Source organism: Leptopilina heterotoma, unplaced genomic scaffold (genome assembly GCF_015476425.1).
Source record: "Leptopilina heterotoma isolate Lh14 unplaced genomic scaffold, ASM1547642v1 Lhet_206, whole genome shotgun sequence".
In the NCBI taxonomy this organism is placed as follows: domain Eukaryota; kingdom Metazoa; phylum Arthropoda; class Insecta; order Hymenoptera; family Figitidae; genus Leptopilina; species Leptopilina heterotoma.
In genome coordinates this window covers 900274-921807 of record NW_025110922.1, presented here as the reverse complement: position 1 = coordinate 921807, position 21534 = coordinate 900274, and the positions used below count along the sequence as shown (strand labels likewise).

The window sequence follows — 21534 nt, the reverse complement described above, 5'->3', positions numbered from 1 at the left end:
TCTATTCACTTTTTCTCTCTCGATTCGTTAATTAATTGCAGTGTTGCATTCGAGAATCTCTTCTTTCATATATAAAAGAAAAAAGACAGACTAACTGGGAATGATCGTTAAATTCAATGTTTTATGAAATATTTAAAACAACCAAGTGATAAAATCATATAATATTTTTAAAAAGTCAGAACTTGTACGGATTGATTTGTTTTCATTTATATTATTCTTTTCATCTAAAAATTAAAAAAAAAAATTTTAATCTGAATTCTATTACACATGATTTTTTTTTAAACAATTAATTTTTGTAGGTTTGCTGGGAAATCATTCAATTTTTTAAATTTATGAGTAAATTATAGGATTTGGTATTCAGTAACCTTTTGAAAAATATTTTAAAAAATGTAATTCTTCTTGAATATTTTTTGTTTGTCTTTGTAAACTTTAAAAATCATATGAAGCTGAAGTCCAAAACGTTTTTAAAAACGAAAAATAAAAAAAGAATTTTTTTTCAAATTCATCTCTAATTTTCATGTTTCTTAATTTTTAAGAAATTAATTGTTGCTTAAGTTATAATTATTAAAAAATAACATGATTTAGAATCAAAAATAAAAAACCGTCACATTATTTTTTCGATTTCGTTTTTAACAACGTTTGCGGACTTCAGCATCATAAAACTATCGCACGAATTAAAATTCATTAAACTACAAAACCTTCCATTTTTTTTATTTTTGACAATAATTGAACTTTACAACATTGAATCTTATATGAAATAATTTTAATTCTTGAAGTACTACTATCACAAAATCATTACTTAAAAATTAATTAAAGAATAATTTTATGTACTTGAAAATTAAAAAAATAATGAAATGTTGCAAGAGTTGCAGTTCAAATTCTTATAAATAATTAAGTTTCAAAAAGTTTTAAAGGAAAATTTTAGAAAATTTAATTTTTAAATAGTTTTAATTGAAAATTTTGAAAAAGTTAGTTTTTAAAAATTTTATTTTTTTTATTTGAACTTTCATTTTTGCTTTGAATTATTAAATTTTCAAAGAATTTTGACAAATATTATTAAAAATAATTGGTTTTGAGAAGAATTTTACTTAAAATTCTAGAAAATATGTCATTAAATTTCAATCTTAAAAATAATTTTACAGAATTTGCAGTAGAATTTTTATAAATAATTAAATTTCAAAAAGTTTCAGTTAGAAATTTTTGAAAGTATGAATTTAAAGAAATTTTTATAATTGAAAATTCCGAAGAATTTAGTTTTGAAAAATTTGTATTTAAATTTTTTTTAAAATAAGTTGAATTTTTAAATCATTAAAATTTAGTAAAGTTTAGTTATAAACAAGTAGATTTCAGAATTATTTAAGGTGAACTTTCTTTTTTTCTTTTTTTTCTAAAAACTATCCAAAATTATTAAAAAGAATTAATTCTGAGAAGAAATTTAGTTAAAAATTCAAGAAGTTAATTAAATTTAAATCTTAAAAATAATTTTACCAGAATTTGCAGTAAAAATTTTTATAAATAATTAAATTTCAAAAAGTTTTAGTTAGAAATTTTTGAAAATATGAATTTTAAACAGTTTTATAATTGAAAATTCCGAAGAATTTAGTTTTGAAAAATCTGTATCTATACTTAATTTTTTTTAAAATAGGTTGAATTTTTAAATAATTCAAATTTAGTAAATTTTAAGTATAAACAAGTATAGATTTCAGAATTATTTTAGATGAACTTTCTTTCCTATCTTTTTTTCTTTCTTTCTTTTTTTCTAAAAACTATCAAAAATTATTAACAACAAATGATTTTAAAAAGAATCTTAGCTAAAAATTCAAGAAATTAATTGAATTCTTGAATTTCAAAATATGAAATAGGTTTTCAAAGAAACTACAGTTAGAATTTTGATTAATAATTGAATTTTAAAAAGTTGCATTTAGAAATTTTAGAAAATTGGAATTTTAAATAGTTTTAATTAGAAGTTTTGAAAAAGTTGATAAAATTTTAAAAAGTTTTTAAAAAATTTATTCTTTTTAGTTGAAGTTTCATTTTTTCTTCGAATAATAATAAATTAAATTCTTAAAGAATTTCCTCAAAAATTATTAAAAATAATTGATTCCGAGAAGAATTTTTCTAAAAAATTCTAGAAAATATAATTGAATTTAAATCTTAAAAATAATATAACAGAAATTGCAGTAGAAATTTGTATAAATAATTAAATTTCAAAAAGTTTCAGTAAGAAATTTTTGATAATATGAATTTTAAACAGTTTTATAATTAAAAATTCTGAATAATTTAGTTTTAAAACATTTGTATTTAAATTTTTTTTAAATTAATTGAATATTTAAATAATCAAAATTTAGTGAAGTTTAATTATAAACAAGTAGATTTTCGAATTATTTTAGATGAACATTCTTTTTTTCTTTTTTTTTCTCTGAAAACTATAAAAAATTATTTAAAACAATTGGTTGTGAGAAGAATTTTAGTTAAAAATTCAAGAAATTAATTGAATTCTTAAAAATTAAGAAATTACAGTTGTTAATTTTTATTAATAATTGAATTACAAAAAGTTGTAATTAGAAATTTTGGAAAATTTGAATTTTAAATAATTTTAATTGAAACTTTTGAAGAAGTTAGTTCTGAAAAATTTTTATATATATATATTTTTTAAATTAGTTGTAGTTTGAAATATATTTTTAGTCTGATTTAGAATATTTTTCAGGGTCAGGGTAAAAGTCGAAAATTTGTCTAAAAATCACAGAAAAAAAACAAATAGGTACAATTTTTTTGCCAACCCTGTTTTAACTAAAGAACTGTTCAATTACAATATTTACCATATCAGTCCACTTATTTTTTTAAAAGTATTGCAACACAAAAAGAATCGTTATTCACTTGAACGTTCAAAATTTTAGATAAATAGTTTTTTAAATATAAAAATAAAAACATTTGCAACGGATGAAATTTGCTGTTTTGGATACTTCCTAAAAATACACATTTGTAAACAAAATTTCGTTGGCAAAATTTGAAATTCAATGTATATGAATATTACATAATACATATATAGATGCGGTATTTTTTCTTGATGAGAAAAAAGAAGTAATTTGTAAAAATGTTTGTTTTGCGATGAGAAACGCATTTTTTTTTTTTTGACAAACATCGTGAAAGTGGAGCCACAAACTTTCTTATGATACCAGGTGATTTCAAATAAGTTGACTGCGTTCTCTGAATTTCAAATAGTCGATTGAAATTCAATGGATCCAGTATGAAAATAATTTCACGTGAATGTCGAATCAAGTTTCTTTTTTCGATTTTTCGCTTCTTTTTTTCTTTCTATATGGGAAAATATACAGGAACACTAAATTTGAATGTTTTATGAACAAAATTTTTTTCTAACATCTATTTCTAGTTATCTCATATGATCCACAATTTTTTAAATGCAAAAGTTCGAACGAAATTATTTTTATTAAAGATATTTTCAAAAAATTACTGATTAGGATAAAAATTAACCTAAATTCAATATTTAGAGACTTTATCAATTTATTTTTGAGACTCAAAATTGTCATAAATTTTTTATTTGAAGAAGAGAGGAATAAATTTGGTTCGTTTGAATGTTTGGAACTTTAGGGACATGTTATAACTTATTTACACAGTTATTAATTATTTTACAGTCTTTATTATTAACGTCAGTTGATTATTTGTTACTCTTTGAACAAATTTGCAGTTTGATAACATTTGCATTCGTAATGTGCATCGAATATGTTTACTTTAGATGAAATATTAATGAGCGGTTGTATGATGGTCGGTTGTATGATGAAATTGGCTTGTTTGATGAGGAAGACAAATTGTTTTCTCGTCGCCGTCACTTTTATGCGCGTGAGGTACACATGTATTTTTTGATTCTTCTCCCTTCTGGTGAATTTTTTCTTTCTGATATTATTTTGCGACGTATGACGATATTGCATGATAGAAGTAAAATATGTATGAAATTTAAAGGGAATCGAGGCGAGAAAACCACGAAAATCCAATGCATTTTCTCAAAGGAAATTTCACTTTCGTCATCGAGGACTCGTTTACTGCATAACAGTGCGTGTTATGAATTCGCGATTCTCTAGTTAAACTCTGATGTAATAATTCGTAATCTACTAAACGTGACACTTAATAACATGCGTGAAATTCCAATCATAATTTATGCGCTCAATTTATCCTCTGTGTGTGATGTTTTTGTGCGCGTACTACTTGCATTCAGGCTAATACCTTAATTGGATAATTAAATGCATTATATGCCAATAACTTATATGGTGTTCATTCGCATTGGAAAAAAATTTATTGTCTCTTTTCATTCTTCACTCTTAATTTCTTATTTAATGGTTTTTACGTTTTCTTCTCCATTTTACTTAGTTTTCTAAATATTTTCCAAAAAGCAGGAATTTTTCTAAATAATATCAGATAATCTTAAGTTCATTTTTTTTAGAATATTTTCTCTTTAATAATTACAGGCTTTGCACTCAATAATTAATTTTAAAAAAAGTAGCTCTAGAAAAATTAAATTACATTTAAAAACAGAATAATTTTTTAAATTAATATTTACGTTAGTGAAGTTCATAACGTTTATAAACAAACAATTTAGAAGAAATAATATTTTCTATTCAAATTTTTGCATAAAAGCACTTTTGTAAATTTTTTCATGAATAATTTAAAATAGAAAAATTTGTAAACAAAGCATTTTTTTGCTTTCGTCAAGAAAAATATTTTTAATTCTTTGCAATCGTTGATAATAAACGTTGTGAACTTGATCGACGTAAATATTTAAATACCTACTTATTTTTCAATAGAAATTAAAATATTCTAAAAAATTTCACTGTCAACGCCTTTTTGAAATTTAACTATTTCTAAAAATTACAATTGTAATTCTTTCAAAATTTAATCACTTTTTTTGTTGGAAATTTTTAAGTAAAATAGGTCATTCAAAACTTTACTCATTTTATATTTCAAAATAAAAATTTTAAAATTATTTCAGTTTTACAACAATTTTCAAAGTTTTCAATTTAAAAATCTTTTTAAATTTAATTATTTCTAAAAAGTTCACACTATAATGCTTCTAAAAAATAAATTATTATTGAAAATTTTAACTGAAATTCAATTTTAAAGCAATTCTTATTAGGAAATTCAAATATAATAAAACTATCTAAAATTATTCAATATTTATTAGATTAAATAATTATTTGAAATAAAAATGTATTGACAGTAAAACTAATTATTAAATACTATAATAAACAAATTATAACAAAATTTTTTAAATAATTTAATTCTTACGAAGAATTTTAATAACATTTTTAATAAATGATTGCATTTTCAAAGAATTTATTAAAATTTTTTTTAAATAATTGAATTCTGGTAAACGAATTTTATAATTCATTTCCTGAGAAGAATTTTATTATTTCTGAAAATTATTTAATTCTGGCAAAAAATTTTAATAAAAAATTTTTAACCCCTTGGCTGTCAACGAGATTTCCACTGTTTGGACCAAAAGTGTGTTGAAAAAAATTTTAATGGATTTTTATGAAACTTGGTACCCTAAGGTTTCTGGGGTCGTTGATTACGAATCTGACATCAGTTTTTCGAAATTCAAAATGGCGGATCCAATATGGCGGACAACGAAATAAAAAATTGATCAGATTGGCTTGAAACTGAATACTTGGGGATTTTCAGGGTCGCTGATTACGAATCTGAAATCAGTTTTTCAAAATTCAAAATATCTGGTTCAATATGGCGGAAAATTTTTTAAAATTTATTGAATTTGTTTGAAACTGGTTAATATGACATCAGTATGATAATTTTTAGTGAAATCGAATTTCGATAAATACCCTAGAAAAATAATGACAGATTCGTAATCAGCGACCCTAATAACCCCCGAGTATTCAGTTTCAAGCCAATCTGATCAATTTTTTATTTCGTTGTCCGCCATATTGGATCCGCCATTTTGAATTTTGGAAAACTAATGTTAGATTCGTAATCAGCGACCCTTAAAACCCCCGAGTAACAAGTTTCAAGCAAATTCGACGAATTTTGACAAAAGTTCCGCCATCTTGGATCCGCCATTTTGAATTTCGAAAAACTGATGTCAGATTCGTAATCAGCGACCCCAAAAACCCCCGAGTACTACGTTTCAAGTCAATCTGATCAATTTTATATTTTGTTGTCCGCCATATTGGATCCGCCATTTTGAATTTTGGAAAACGAACGTCATATTCGTAATCAGCGACCTCGAAAACCCCCGAGTAACCGGTTTCAGGAACATTTAAGAAATTTTTAATCACTTTTTTTAAGTTGCGCATATATGCGTCATGAAACACTTTTGGCCAGTTTAGTTTTGCGCATATATGCGTCAGCGACAGTCAAAGGGTTAATAATTGAATTCTGGTAATGAATTTTATAAAAAGTTGTTTAAATAATTGAAATCGAAAGAAGAATTTTATTATTTATAAAAATAATTGAATTCAGGTAAACGAATTTTATTAAAAGTTGTTTAAATAATTGAAATCCAAAGTAGAATTTTATTATTTCTAAAGATAATTGAATTTTGACAACGAATTTTTCTAAAATGTTCTTAAAATAATTGAATTTCTGAGAGGAATTTATTTATTATTCATAAAAATAATTAAATTCTTACAACGAATTTTCTAAAAAAAATTTTAAATAATTTAATTCTTGGAAAGAACTTTCTTAAATTTTATTTAAATACTTGAATTCTTGCGAAGAATATTTATTTAAATTTTTGAAAATAATTATTAAATTCTAATAAACAAATGATATTCAAAATTTTTTAACAGTAATTGAATTCTTTCGAAGAATTTCAATAAAATTGATAAAAATAATTGAATTTTTCGAGGAATTCATTTAATATTGTTTAAAAAATTGTTGAAATCCTGCAAATGAATTTTATTATTTATGGAAATAATTGAATTTTTTATTAAAGAAATTAAAACATTTAATATTGTTTTGAAAATAATTGAATTCCCGTGAAGACAATTACTATTTTTGAAAATAATTAATTACTTGCGAAAAATTTTATTTCTGAAAATAAGGTATTAAATTCTTTTGATTAATTTAATTAAAAAGCGACATTGAAAATTAGTGATTTCTTTCCAAATATTTTATTATTTCTGAAACTAATTTAATTTTGACAACAAATTTTATTCAACAAATTTTAAATAATTGAATTCTGGTAATGAATTTTATTAAAAGTTGTTTAAATATTTGAAATCCAAAGAAGAATTTTATTATTTCTGAAGATAATTTATTTCTAGCAACGAATTCTTCTAAAATTTTCTAAAAATAATTGAATTTTTCAGAGGAATTTTATTATTTATAAAAATAATTGAATTCTTACAACAAATTATCTAAAAAAATTTTAAATTATTAAATTTGTAATTAAAAAGCGACTTTGAAAATAAATGATTTCTTCCCAAGGATTTTATTATTTCTGAAAATAATTGAATTCTTTAGAAAAATCTTATTACAATTTTTGAAAATAATTTAATTTTTTTGAAGGATTTTATTATTTATGAAAATAATTGAATCATATGGAAGAATTTTAATAATTATAAAAAATAATTGAATTCCCCCTGAAGAATTTTACTATGAAAATAATTGAATTCTTGAGGAATTTTATTAATTTTTGTTTACATAATTGAATTCTTTTGGGAATATTTTTATTAAAATAGTAGATATTGAAAATAATCGAATTCCGAAAATTTTTTGAAAATAATTGAATCGTTTGAGAAAATTTTATTATTAAGATTCATTGAATTAGTGCAAATTCTCAAACATAGAAAAAAGTAGCTTTTATTGTCACAAGTCTAAAAAAAAGTATCTAAATAGTAGAAAATCGTAAAAAAGTAGTAAATAGAAGGTTTTAACAGATGAGTGGCAAAGCCTGTAATTAGAGAGAAATCTATATAATTTATAGAGGAAACAAAATTTGTCAACTGGAAAAAAAGTAACAATTGGATTAAAAATCGAAGATTTTTATTTTTGAGAAATTTTTAACGCTCACATCTCTGTTATCTTTGTCACTATAAAGAAAGTGACGAGAAAGTTTCATAGACAATCGAAAAGAGCAAACCTTTACTATTGAGGATCCATGAATGCGACCCAGTTTCATTTTATCTGTATTTTGAGAAGAATAATTGCGAAAATGAAAACAGATGTGAAAACAAAAAGTGAATTCATCATTGTTGTACATACTTTTTTCAGATGTAATATTTAGTGAAATTTAATGAGAAAATTTTATTTTATAATTTATTTACAACATGAAATAAAAATAATAAATCTCAATATTTTGAAAAAAAAAATTACAACTGTGGAAGGAAGTATCATTCATTTCATTAAAAAAAAATCATATTTTCCAGTACTGTGCAAACACAATATAAATTGACATCTAAAGAAGGATTTAATAAAACAATAATTTTTATTTAAAAACTTTTTATTATTTCTCTGATGTATATAAAGGAAAAGTAATTTTAAATTTTAATCTCTGGTTTTCTGCCAAAACAAACATTTATTATTTTTCAAGAATAAGGGAATGTTAAATATAAAACCTTTTTTATACTTTTAATATTAAACACAACTTTTTCTTTGATCGAATACAATAACCTTTTTATTGTTTGAAATAAAAATCGTTTTCTGTCGATTAAAAAATTGCGTGTACGCCTCGAAAGATTAAATTCATGTAAAATTCATTAGAGAGTAAAATTTAATTTATATCTCAAATTAATTGAACTTTCAAATAAAGAGAGTTATTTTTCGAGTTGAATAACATGTACCTTTATTAAATGTAATTGAAGGGAAGAATTTTTCTTCTTTTTTTATGATATTTTCATCTCTCAATATCTACACCATGGACATATGATTTTTTTTTAAATTAAACTTTTTGACAATAGGAAGAAGACAAATAGGAAGAAATGAAAATTTTTTTCATCTATATATTAAAATTTTCACAGAAATTCAATTATTTAAAAAATTAAAACATAATTTTCATAAAAATTTTTTGAAAAAAATCAATTATTTAAAAAAAAAATGTAAGAAATAAGTTCTTCGCAATAATTCAATTATTTTCATAAATAATAAAACTCATCAGAGGATTTCAATTATTTTTCATCTAAATGAAAATAAATTCTTCGAAAAATGCAATTATTCTTAACCAATTTTATTAAAATTCTTCAAATTCAATTATTTTCAAAAATTTTAATGAAATTCTTCGTAACAAATCAATTATTATCAAAAAATTGTAATAAAATATGGCAAAATTTCCATTAATTTCAAAACTTTTTCGAAATTCAATTATTTTCAATATTTACTATATTTAAATAAAATTTCCCAAAAAAATTCAATTATTTAAAAAAATGTTTAATAAAATTCGTTGCAATAATTCAATTATTTTCATAAATAATAAAAGTCATCAGAGGATATCAATTATTTTTCATTCAAATTCAAATAAATTCCTCGAAAACTGCAACTATTCTTAAAAAATTTCATTAAAATTCTTTAAAAGAATTCAATTTTTAAGAAAAAATTTTATTCAAGACATTTTTAATTAAATTTTTTTGGATGAATTCAAAATTATTTTCAAAAATTTTAATAAAATTCTACGTAACAATTCAATTATTATCAAAAAATTGTAATAAAATATGTCAAAATTTCAATTATTTAAAAAAAAGTTTAATAAAATTTGTTGTAATAATTCAATTATTTTCATAAATAATAAAACTTATTAGAGCATTTCAATTATTTTTCATCCAAATTAAAGTAAATTCCTTAAAAAATGCAATTATTCTTAAAAAATTTTGTATTAAAATTCTTAAAAAGAATTCAATTATTTTCAAAAATTTTAATAAAATATGGCAAAATTTCAATTAATTTCAAAACTTTTCGAAATTCAATTATTTTCAATATTTACTATTTCAATAAAATTTCCCAAAAGAATTTAATTATTTAGAAAACATATTTAATAAAATTTCGTTGCAACAATTCAATTATTTTCATAAGTTAAAAATTTTCCGAAAAAATTCAGTTATTTTCAAAACTCATAAAATTTTTTTTAAAAATTCAAATATTTGCAATGTAATTTAATTGAAATTTTTTTAAATAAATTATTATTTTTAAAAATTTTAACAAAATTTGTCGATAGAATTCAATTATTTTTAGAAATTGTTATAAACTCTTTTAAAAAATTCAATTATTTTCAGTACAATTTAAATTAAATTCCTCGTACGAATTTCAATTTTCTTTTAAACAATTGAATTTGTATTTTCACAGAATTTCAATATTATTTAACTAATTTAATTTAATCTCAATTATTTTTAATTTAATTTCTAAATGATTTTTTCGAAAAATGCAATTATTCTTGAAAGTTTTATTGAAATTGTTCGAAAGAATTCAATTATTTTTAAAAAATTGTATAAAGCCCTTTATTTAAATTTTAAAAAATATTCTACTATTTAATAAATTATTTATTTTTGTATTTAAATAATTGAATTCTCGTAGAACTTTCTAATAAGAATTGGATTTAAAATTGAATTTTAGTTAAAAGTTTAGAAAATATTTCAAGAATTGGAAGAATATTGCATTTCCAATTTTTATAAATAATTAAATTTCAATAGATTTTTAAATTAAAATCTTGAAAAATTTAGATTGTTTGTAAAACTATAATAATATTTAAATATTTATTTGGAAATTAAATCATTAAAGTTTTGAATAATTTTATTGAAAAATTTTAACAAAAAAATTGATTGAATTTTGGAAGAATTGCATGCAGTTATAATTTTCAGAAATAGTTAAATTTCTAATAGGTGCTATACATTGAAATCATTTAAAATATTTTAATTCCTGTGGAAAAATAAATAGGTATTTAAACATTTATTTAAAAAAAATATTCTATTTTTGAATATAATAAATTTAATTTAGAAAGTATACTTTTAGTAACTTTTTTTTAAAACTAATTATCGAGAAGGAAGCCTTTTATAGATAAAAATTAATTCCTGAAATATTCACAGTTTTTTGAAAATATCAAATTGATACTAAAGTGGATCATATTAATGCCAATAATTTGGATCAATTTTACATTTGTTCCACTTTTTTTTTTTTTTTTTTTGCTACAGTGATTTGGAACAATATTTTCTAATAAAATTTCCAATTAAAAATATTTTAAAAATCCGTTATTTAATCATTCTCTAAACCTCAGAGACATTAATAGAACTAAAAGAGGAAATTTAAAAATTGGACTGCAATTTATCTGAAATAATAATTCTAACGAAATTGCGTTTTTGATTAACGTTAGATATTAATATTAATTATCTACTTTACTGGTGCATGTAGTGTATATAGATATATATATATAATTAAAAATGAAAAGAAAATTCTTCCTTGTTTCTGTGTGATGTGAGCTTCACTTTGCCGCAGAAGGCTTCCTTTTTCTTCATGTAATTAAGAAGCATCTATCTACTGCCAACGCGATTGAATTTCCAATAATCGTTAGATCATGTCTATGACCCACTCTAGCCGATAAGATAGAAAAAAACAAAAAAAAAACTTTTTTTTCTTTATTATTTCGAAATAATAATTTACAGAAAAATTTTGAAATAATTAATTATCGACAATTTAAATGTATGCTAACTTGTAATTTTAACTCGTAAATTAAAAATTTGTTTTGTTAAAACAAAAATTGATCCAAGGGTATAAATTTCAGAATAGTTGGTTTTATCTCTATTACTAATATTTTTCAAATAGAAAAATTGTTTACGGAGCTTTTAAAAAAGAATATAAATGACGAGGAGTTTTTTTATGATAAACGAAAAAACATTTTTTTCTTTCTTTTCATTCATTTTTATTATTTTTAGCTTTTTTCATTTTTACATTTGTATCAAATTTCTGACCTCTATTTATTATTTGTTGCAATTTGTCGCGTTTCTCTTCTGTATATAGTAGCTATACATGCAGTGACAATCACGTCGAACATCACTGATTTTCAGTAAATTAAAAATGAAAAGTGATTTCGCAGAGACAAACTCAACGGAAATGAAGAGCAATTGTTATCTAGTCAGAAAATGTCGAAAATGGTTTGCAAAATAAAAATTATCGTATTGAGAAAAGAGTTTCTGTAAATTGATTCTTGTATAGATTTCATTTTTTTTTTTGTTTTGATAAATTACTTATTTCATTACTAGTTTTTTTTAAAAATAAATTATCTTCTTTATTATTATTTTTTTCCGTATCATTAATTAATAGCAGGGCTCGAACTAGGTCCGTAAATTTGTTTAAAGTCCGTAAAAGTAAATTTTTTTTTAAAAAGGTATGTAAAGTCCGTAATTTGATTAAAAAAGAACAAAAAGTTCTCAAATTTAACGATATAATTTGGAGAATTTTTAAGATGTTACAAATGATTGCAAAAATTCAATTATTTTTAAAAGTAATAAAATTCTTTGCAGAAATTCAGTTACGTTCAAAAATTTTTTTAAATTCTAATAAAAATTTCAATTATCTTTATACAATATTAAAATTCTTCTCAAAAATTCAATTATTTTCAAAAATTTTAATAAAATTCTTGAAAAAAATGCAATTATTTAGAGAAATAACAAAATTCTTCAAAGGTATTCACTTATTTTTATAAGTAATAATAATTCTTTGCAAAAATTCAATTATTTTTAATACAATTTTAATAAAATTTCATTAAAGAACTGAATTTTTTAAAAAAATTTTAATAACATTTTTCGAAAGAATCCAATTATTTGATAAAATTTCAATAAATCCTTCGAAACAATTAAGATATTTTTTATAAAGTAGTAAAATGCATCTTATGAATTAAATTATTTTTCATAAATAATAAAATTTTTCTCAGGAATTTAGTTGTTTTCAATACAATTAGTAACAAATTGGATTGTATTCAATAAATTAAAGAAATTTTTCGAAAGAATTCAATTATTTTCATAAACAATAAAACTCATCACAGACGATTTCAATTATTTTTAATCCAAATAAAAATAAATTCCTCGAAAAATGCAATTTCTTAAAAAATGTTATTAAAATTCTTCAAAAAAATTCAATTATCAAAAAAAAATTTTATTCAAGACATTTTTAATTAAATTTTTTTGGATGAATTTAATTATTTCAAAAATTTTAATGAAATTCTTTGTCACAATTCAATTATTTTCAAAAATTTTTAATAAAATTCTTCGTAACAATTTAATTATTATCAAAAAATTTTAATAAAATATGGCAAAAAAATTTATAAATTTCGTTGCAAGAATTCAATTATTTTTATAAATCTTATTAAAATTTTTCGTATCAATTAATTTATTTTAAATTATTCTCAAAAATGTTATTAAAATTCGTCGAAAGAATTCAATTATTTAAAAATTTGTTGACAAATAAATTATTAATTAATTCAATAATTTATTTATTTTTGTATTTAAATAATTCAATTCTCATAGAATTATATCTGATTTTTCATACTTTTTAACTAACAATTCTATAGAATTTTTTTTATTGAAAAATTTTAATTTCATTTCTGTTAAAATTAGTTGAATTTTTTTGAATTATATTTAATTATTTCAAAAGTTTTAACCCAATTCTTTGAAAGCATTCAATTATCTTGATTAATAAAAAAATTCATCCCAGAAATTCAATTATGTTTTGAAATTTGAATAAAATTCTATATAAAATTCAATTATTTTCATAAATATCAATATTCACCATAAAAATTCAATTATTTTGAAAATTATTAAAATTTTTCGCAGAAATTCAATTATTTTCAAAAATTTTTTTTTTAAATAATCGAAATTTCACATAGAATTGAATTGTAAACAAATGGATTTGAAAATTCTCAAAATGAACTTTTTCGAAAATTATTAAAAATAATTGATATTTAAATAAGAATTTTAGTTGGAAATTGTAAAAAATAATAATTGAATTGAAATGAGGAAAATAATTTTGAAAATGTTACAGTCTACAGTATTATTTTTTTTGTAAAATTTTTATTTAATTTCTGTTAAAATTAATTGAATCTTTTTGAATTATATTTAATTATTTCAAAAGTTTTAATGCAATTCTTCAAAAGAATTCAATTATCTTGATTAATAACAAAATTTTTCGCAGAAATTCAATTATTTTCAAAATTTTTTTTTAAATAATCGAAATTTCACATAAAATTGAATTGTAAACAAATGGATTTGAAAATTCTGAAAATGAACTTTTTCGAAAATTATTAAAAATAATTGATTTAAAATAAGAATTTTAGTTTAAAATTGTAAAAAATAGCCTTGTAATAGTTCAAAAAAATAGGAGGATATAAAAGATTGATACCTATGTTAATAGTATACAAAAAGGATGAAACATGAAATAGAAACTGATTGAATTTTTAACAAATAAAAATGCATTCGTATATATACAATACTTATATTATATATATTTTATTGTTTGTTTCTTAAAAATGCAATAATTCAACATTTTTTTTTTTTTTTTTTTCTTTGGTTTGCCTTCTTTGGTCACGCAAGTATAACACTTTTGTAAAAAAATTGTACAATATATGTATAATATTATATTTCAATGTCTTTTTGTTGCTCGTCGTTATGTTTTTTTTCAATAATTATTAATTTGTTTTCGTGTTTCACTAAACTCAATGCAGTCACACTTTCAACTCCTCTTGTACTGTCGAATCCTCTTGCATTTCTTCTTGGATCTTGTATTCCAAACATGGTTTTCAATGACAATAGAAATTGCTTATTTAAACCTGCATAAATAATTGGATTGTAGCAAATCGATGATTTTGCTAAGATTGCTGGCACCATTGCTATCTCGGCTGAAAGTTTCATCTACAATTGTTATTAATTATTTTTCATTAGTTCTCTTATATTTAATAATAATTCTTCAAAATGAAATTTTATTACTTTTCGTCATTTTTCTCTCATATCAACTGTGCGGATAATAATCTCTAAGAAATCTATTGTTGTTCTTTAATTGAAAAAAAAGAAAAGAAAATTAGATATTTAATTTATTTTTCATTAGATACTGTTTGAGAATATTATTATTGTTATTTTTTTATTTTTTTTTTTGAACTATAGGTAGTTCGAAACTAGTTGGAATTTTAATAAATTTCATTATAAAAAAAACCGTATCCAGGCCTTCTTATTACTCAACAAATTAATTAATATGGTCAAACAAAAACAAAAATTACAAAATATTATTGTTATTGTTACAGGGTTGCCACAAAAATTTGAAATTTTTGAAAATAATTTATTCAATTCTTTCAAGAAATTTAATTAAAAATGAATTGAAAATAATTATCAAATTCTAATAAAACAATTATATTAAAATTTTTTTAAATAATTCAATTCTTTCGTAGAATTTTAATAAAATTTTTAAGAATAATTGCAATCTTCAAAAAATGCATTTAATATTGTATTAAGAATAATTGAATTCTTACAACGAATTTTCTAAAAAATTAATGAAATTAATTAATTAAATTAATTAATAAACAAATTAAATCGAATTTTTTTAAAATAATTGAATTCTTTAGAAGAATTTTAATAAAATTTATAAGAATAATTTCATTTTTCGAGGAATTCATTTAATATTGTTTAAAAAATTATTAAAATCCTGCAAATGAATTTTATTATTTATGAAAATGATTGAATTCTTTGGGGAAATTTAAAAATGTAATATTGTTTTGAAAATAATTGAATTCTTGCCAAGAATTTTATTAAAATTTTTGAAAATAATTCAATTCTTTTAAGAATTTTTAATTAAAAATGTTTTGAAAATAATTTTTAAATTCTACTAAAAATATTATAAATCTTTTTTAAATAATTGAATTCTTTCGAAGAATTTTAACAAAATTTGTAATAATAATTGAATTCTTTCGAAGAATATTAACAAAACTTGTAATAATAATTGAATTATTTCGAAGAATATTAACAAAATTTGTAATAATAATTAAATTCTTTCGTGAAATCCATTTAATATTGTATTAAAAATAATTGAAATCGTGAGATGAGTTTTATTATTTTTGAAAATAAATGAATTATTTTAAAGAATTTTATAAAAATTTTTAAAAATAGTTGAAATCCTATGGAGAATTTTATTATTTATAAAAATGATTGAATTCTTGGCAAGAATTACATTACAATTTTTAAAAATAATTTAATTCTTTCAAGAAATTTAATTGAAAAAGTTTTAAAAATAATTTTTAAATTCTAATAAAAAAATTATATCAAATTTTTTTTTAAATAATTGAATTCTTTCGAAGAATTTTAATAAAATTTATTTAATTTTATATTAAAAATAATTGAAGTCCAGCAATGAGTTTTATTATTTATGAAAATAATTGAATTCTTGCAACGTTTTTCATTAAAATTTTTCAAAATAATTGAATTCCTGAGAAGAATTATATTATTTATAAATATAATTGAAATCTTGCGAGGGATTCTATTAAATTTTTTTCAAATAATTGAATTCCTGTGAAGAATCTCATTAAAATATTTGAAAATAATTGAGTTCTTACGAAAAAAAATTTTTTTTTTATAAAATTAACTGGATTATTGCGAAAAAAATTATAGATTTGTAAATAATTGAATTCCTGTGAAATTTTTATTATTTATGAAAATAATGAAATGTTTGCGTATAGAAATGTATCTAAAGTTTTTTTTAAATAAATTGAATTCTTTTGGAAAATTTTATTAAAATAGTAGATATATTGAAAATCATTGAATTAAAGGAAAATTTTGAAAATATTTGAATTTCGAAGAAGAATTTTATTATTTATAAAGATAATTGAAATTTTGACGAGAATAAAAATCTCTGACTTTTATCTGATCTGTGGCAACCCTGTGTTTTTTTTACAGAATTAAATATGTGACAAAACTTTATTTATTTCAAATCCAATCGTATGAAATAAAGTTGACAAAATACGTCAAATTAATTAGCTGGAATATTTAATTTACATCGAAAATGAAATAACGAAATTCTTCAGAGAAAATAATTTAATGACGTATCAAAAAAAAAAATAAATAAATAAATAATACGATTTTTAAATTGGTTTGCTTCCCTCATTTCTCTTATTACTACGTCTATAAAATTATTACAGGAATTAATTTTTCATTGTCAGATTTACATATAAATATGTGTGAGAAATATATTTTTACAATTTCGAGTTAAATCAAATTTTTATAGAATCAAAAAAAAATTCTCCTCTCTAAAACATTTTTTTTAATTATCTTTAGACAAAAAATATTTTTATTCTCACTTGTTTTCAGAATTTTCAATTAAAAATATTTTCATTGCTATTTCTGCACAATATTTTCCACCTCACTTCACATGTAATTTTTATTATTATTCTTTTTGAAGTGAAAGCCATCTCTTGCTAATTATTAAATGAAGATTTGAAAAGAGAATGTTCATATTTTTATTTTACTATATAAATAGAGATTTGCAAAAAATCAATTGGTTGATTAGAAAAAAATTTTATAGTTGTAGAAACTTGGTTAAAATTTCATACTTGAAAGAATTTTAAAGTGCGTAATTAATTTTATTTTATAGTTGTCTGTTTTTACAAACAAGTAAATTAAAAAATTAGCTTTAAAATAAAATAGTTTTAAATCATTTTCGTTTTAGGATGTAAACGGTTTTAGACTTTGTTTTTTCTGTGATTAAACTGTTTTATAATAGTTTTGAATTTTTGATATAAAGAAATTTTGAAATTGAAAAAAAAATGTTAATAATAATTTTATTTTGTGGAAAAAAGTGTTACTTACATGAAAATATTGTGCTCCAAGAGCAGCAATGGAGTAGGGAGTCCAAGCAATTATAAAAGCAAAAATCATTAGAGCCACCATTTTTGTGACTTTGTTCTCATGCCTTCGTCTCGATCCTAAAATTTCAATAATAACTACACGTACGATCTTTATTGTACCATTTGAAATTGTATAATTTTAATGGATTCTATCCGCATCATATCATGCATTTAATATGCATATTGTACATTATGATTCGGATGAACCTACATTCAGAAATGGTTATTGCATTTGATTTTTTTAAAGTAGCCTAAGAATTGAATATTATTTTTTGATTCATTGTCAAATTGGTTTCAAATTATTACTTTAAATACTTCTTTGCCGCATAAACATAAGAAACATTAGTTGGAATTTTTATAGTCTAGATTTTATTTTAGTTCCTTGTCTTTATAAGTTTATGATTTTTGAATTAGTGTTCGAAAAGAAAATTTCTACTAAAAGAAAAGTTTAGCAATTAAAATTAAGATTAACAAGAATTCTTGTTTACTTTCATTCGATGTTTACAAATCTCAAATTTTTTGCGGATTTTGGATCGGGTCTAAAAATTAACGGAAATGCAGTTTAGGTCCCAGTCTTCAAACTGAATACAAACGTAAAATTCAAAATTTAGAAAGTCGATTCGGAACCAAAACTAATGTATCTTCTGTTGTGTCCTTTAAATTCATTTGAATGTAGAAATTTAGGGAGATAAATTGCGGACAGTTGAGATTTATTACTTTATAGTATAAAATGGTTAAAATAACTTTATTCATCGTCGACATTGTTAAATAAATACATAACGATGAATAAAGTTTGTATTATTTTGAATTCTTTTTTTCTAAAATATACAGGAATTTCTCACCAATTCTTCTCTTAACATTTCTCAATGTAACGATGATTGAACCATAACTCGATCCTATTATAACTACAGGAATGATTAAACCAAAGAGAAAGAGATATGAGATGTAACTCCTAATATGTGTTTCGGGGTCGTGAATTTCCCATGACACACTACAAGATATATTTTCAGCTTCTGGTCCATAACTACCCCAGCCAAATACCGGTGGCAATGACAGAGATAAAGCATAAATCCACACAAACAGAGACCACAGAAGGGCTTGTCTAGAACAGAAAGTTTCACACAAATTTAAAGAGATTTTTATCTTTTTTCTATAGCTATTCATTCTCTATTATTTTTGTATAAATATTATATTTGCGCTTAGAATAGTGATATTTATTTTGAATTTCAGTTTACTATTTCTGTGTAATAGGAAGTTTGAGGTTTTCTTTTGTAAATGGATTGCCATTCAGATTTCAGACAGGCTAGATTTTCATCCTATCTTATTTACATTTGGGTATAGAATGTAAATCATAATTCTCAAACTTGACTTTCACATATTAATTCTTTAAAAAAATAAAAATATTTCTGTTTAATTATTTACATGGAAAAACCACAATTTTTCTTCGGATAGAAAATTGAGATAAAAAACGTATGAAAATTGTTGCGCACCGCAACAATTTTAGTACGTTTTTTGTCTCAATTTTATATCCGAAGAAAAATTGTGCTTTTTATTATAAAGGAAATTAAAAATTGAAATCAAATCCGTTTAAATATTAATTTGTCAAACTCTAAATTTGATTATTAATAATAGAATTACGAATATTGACGAAGATGTAGAGATTCAATATGGAGATGCTACTCTCCACCTGCGAACGCCAAGGTCACCGTCAGATGGCACTTCAGTCCCTTCTTGGAATTTTTTCTGCCACCTGGTGGTGACCTTGGCGTTCTCAAGTGGAGAAATTAAAACCATCATTTTATCTCTGAAAATTTTTTTTATAATTAAAAAAATGTGAGAATAATTTAAATTGTGTTTTCAGAGCAAAATAATATGCTTTTTAATTAAACACAAAACATAGAATTATTAAATAAATAATATGCGACTATTTGCAATTACTACGAACATTTTATCACACTTTTGATATTTTTTTATTTCTAAATTCTGAAAATAATAATAACAAATTTAATAATAAAAATAATAATAATAAATTAAAATAATAATATAATTATAATAAATAATAATAATATAATTATATTATTATTAATAATAATATTATTAATAATAAATTAAATAATAAAAATAATAATAATAAATTTACTAATAAAACTAATAATAATAAATTAAATAATAAAAATAATAATATAATAATAAAAAAAAATAATTACAAAAATTATAAAAAATAAAAATATTTTTAATTTAAAAGACAAATTTTAGTATTGCACTCTGAAAAGAATTTATTTTATTCAAATAATTCGGACGACTTGATTATTATCCAACAAATATTTATTTATTACGATATTTGCTTCAAATAAATGCAGAAATTATTAATTTTTTTTACATTGCTTATAAAATTTTATACTTTTCAAGAAATAAAAATTTTTATTATCGAATTTTTAAAATTCATTCCATAAAAAATTAGATTAGATTTAAAAAAAATTCCAAATTGAGATTATAATAATTAAGAGCCGTTTATCAGAATCTTCTATATTCAATATAGCATTCTTGAACCTGGATTATCGCAATAAATTCCATTGAGATTTATATTTCAGAAGAGTATATTTTTAATATCAAACTTGCTAATTCCTGCAGTAAAATTTCAATTAAAATTATGAATTTTAATTGATTATGACATGAAATTTTAATTCCCTCGATTTAAATTGTAACAATGTTTGAGAAATATTTCACATTATTATACATATTTAAATATAGATTGTTTTTAATTTTTCATCACAAAGAGTAATATATATAAATTCTAAAATATTTTTTATTTAATACCTTAAATTTTTTTAATAATTAAAATTTCTATATTCGACTCAAATTAAAATATATTTTCATTTGAAACCATTCCAATATATAACCGCATATCAATTTTGCAGACACACTTTATTGAATAAAATTTCTAGTTAGTAGAATTCTGAGATATCGCAGAATTTCCATTTTTGATAAATATTTATTTCTTTGAATTTTCGTTTGTATAGGATTAATTAATATTAATGAAATTAAAAAATTTTTTTTTGCACCTAGTCGAAAAAGTTCTGTAGAATTTTACTTTATTCTTTCTTTTAATTTATTCTTTAGAATTATTCTGTACAAAAATTCTAGTGAATTATCTTAAATTCTTCAGAATTCTTAATTTTATTCAAAATTTTTATTTTCTAAAATTTGAAGTTGAAACTTTTTGAAATTCAATTAGATTTATAAACAATGTAAACGCTTCTCTTATAAAACTCAATTATTTTTTTTTTAATATTTAATTAAAATTCTTTTCTAAATTAATTATTTTTAATAATTTTTGAGAAAATTCATTTGTTTATAATACTAATTTTTTTAGTGTAACAAAGGTTTCAAATTGAAATTTTTGTAAATTTTAATGTTGAATAATTTTAATTAAAAAGCATGAAGAACTTAGTTTTTAGAAAAAAAGTTTCATTAAAAATTTTTTGAATTATTGAAATGTTATAAAATTTAATTGAAAACATTTAAGTTCAGAAGTATTTTAAATGAAATTTTTCTGTTTTTAATAATCCAATTCTCAAAATACTTTTTTGAAAATTACTAAAATTATAATTGCTTAAGAAGAATTTTAATAAAAAATTCTAAAACATAATTGAATTTACGAAAAAATTCTTTCGAGGAATTTTCTTAAAATTATTAAAAATAATAAA

At 20.7% G+C, this 21534-nt stretch overlaps 1 protein-coding gene across 3 annotated transcripts in view; it reads right to left on the bottom strand.

The window, feature by feature from the left end:
- Positions 1-14516: 14516 nt before the first annotated feature.
- Positions 14517-21534, bottom strand: part of LOC122501230 (green-sensitive opsin-like) — a 51001-nt gene continuing 43983 nt past the window's right edge. For all 3 annotated transcript variants that reach the window (XM_043610541.1, XM_043610542.1, XM_043610540.1), the window contains exons 4-6: positions 18670-18929; positions 17790-17905; positions 14517-14852 (exon numbers count right to left, since the gene is read on the bottom strand). In XM_043610541.1, the coding sequence (XP_043466476.1) occupies positions 14577-14852; positions 17790-17905; positions 18670-18929 (652 nt within the window). In that variant the 3' untranslated portion in view covers positions 14517-14576. The remainder of the gene's footprint in view (positions 14853-17789; positions 17906-18669; positions 18930-21534) is intronic.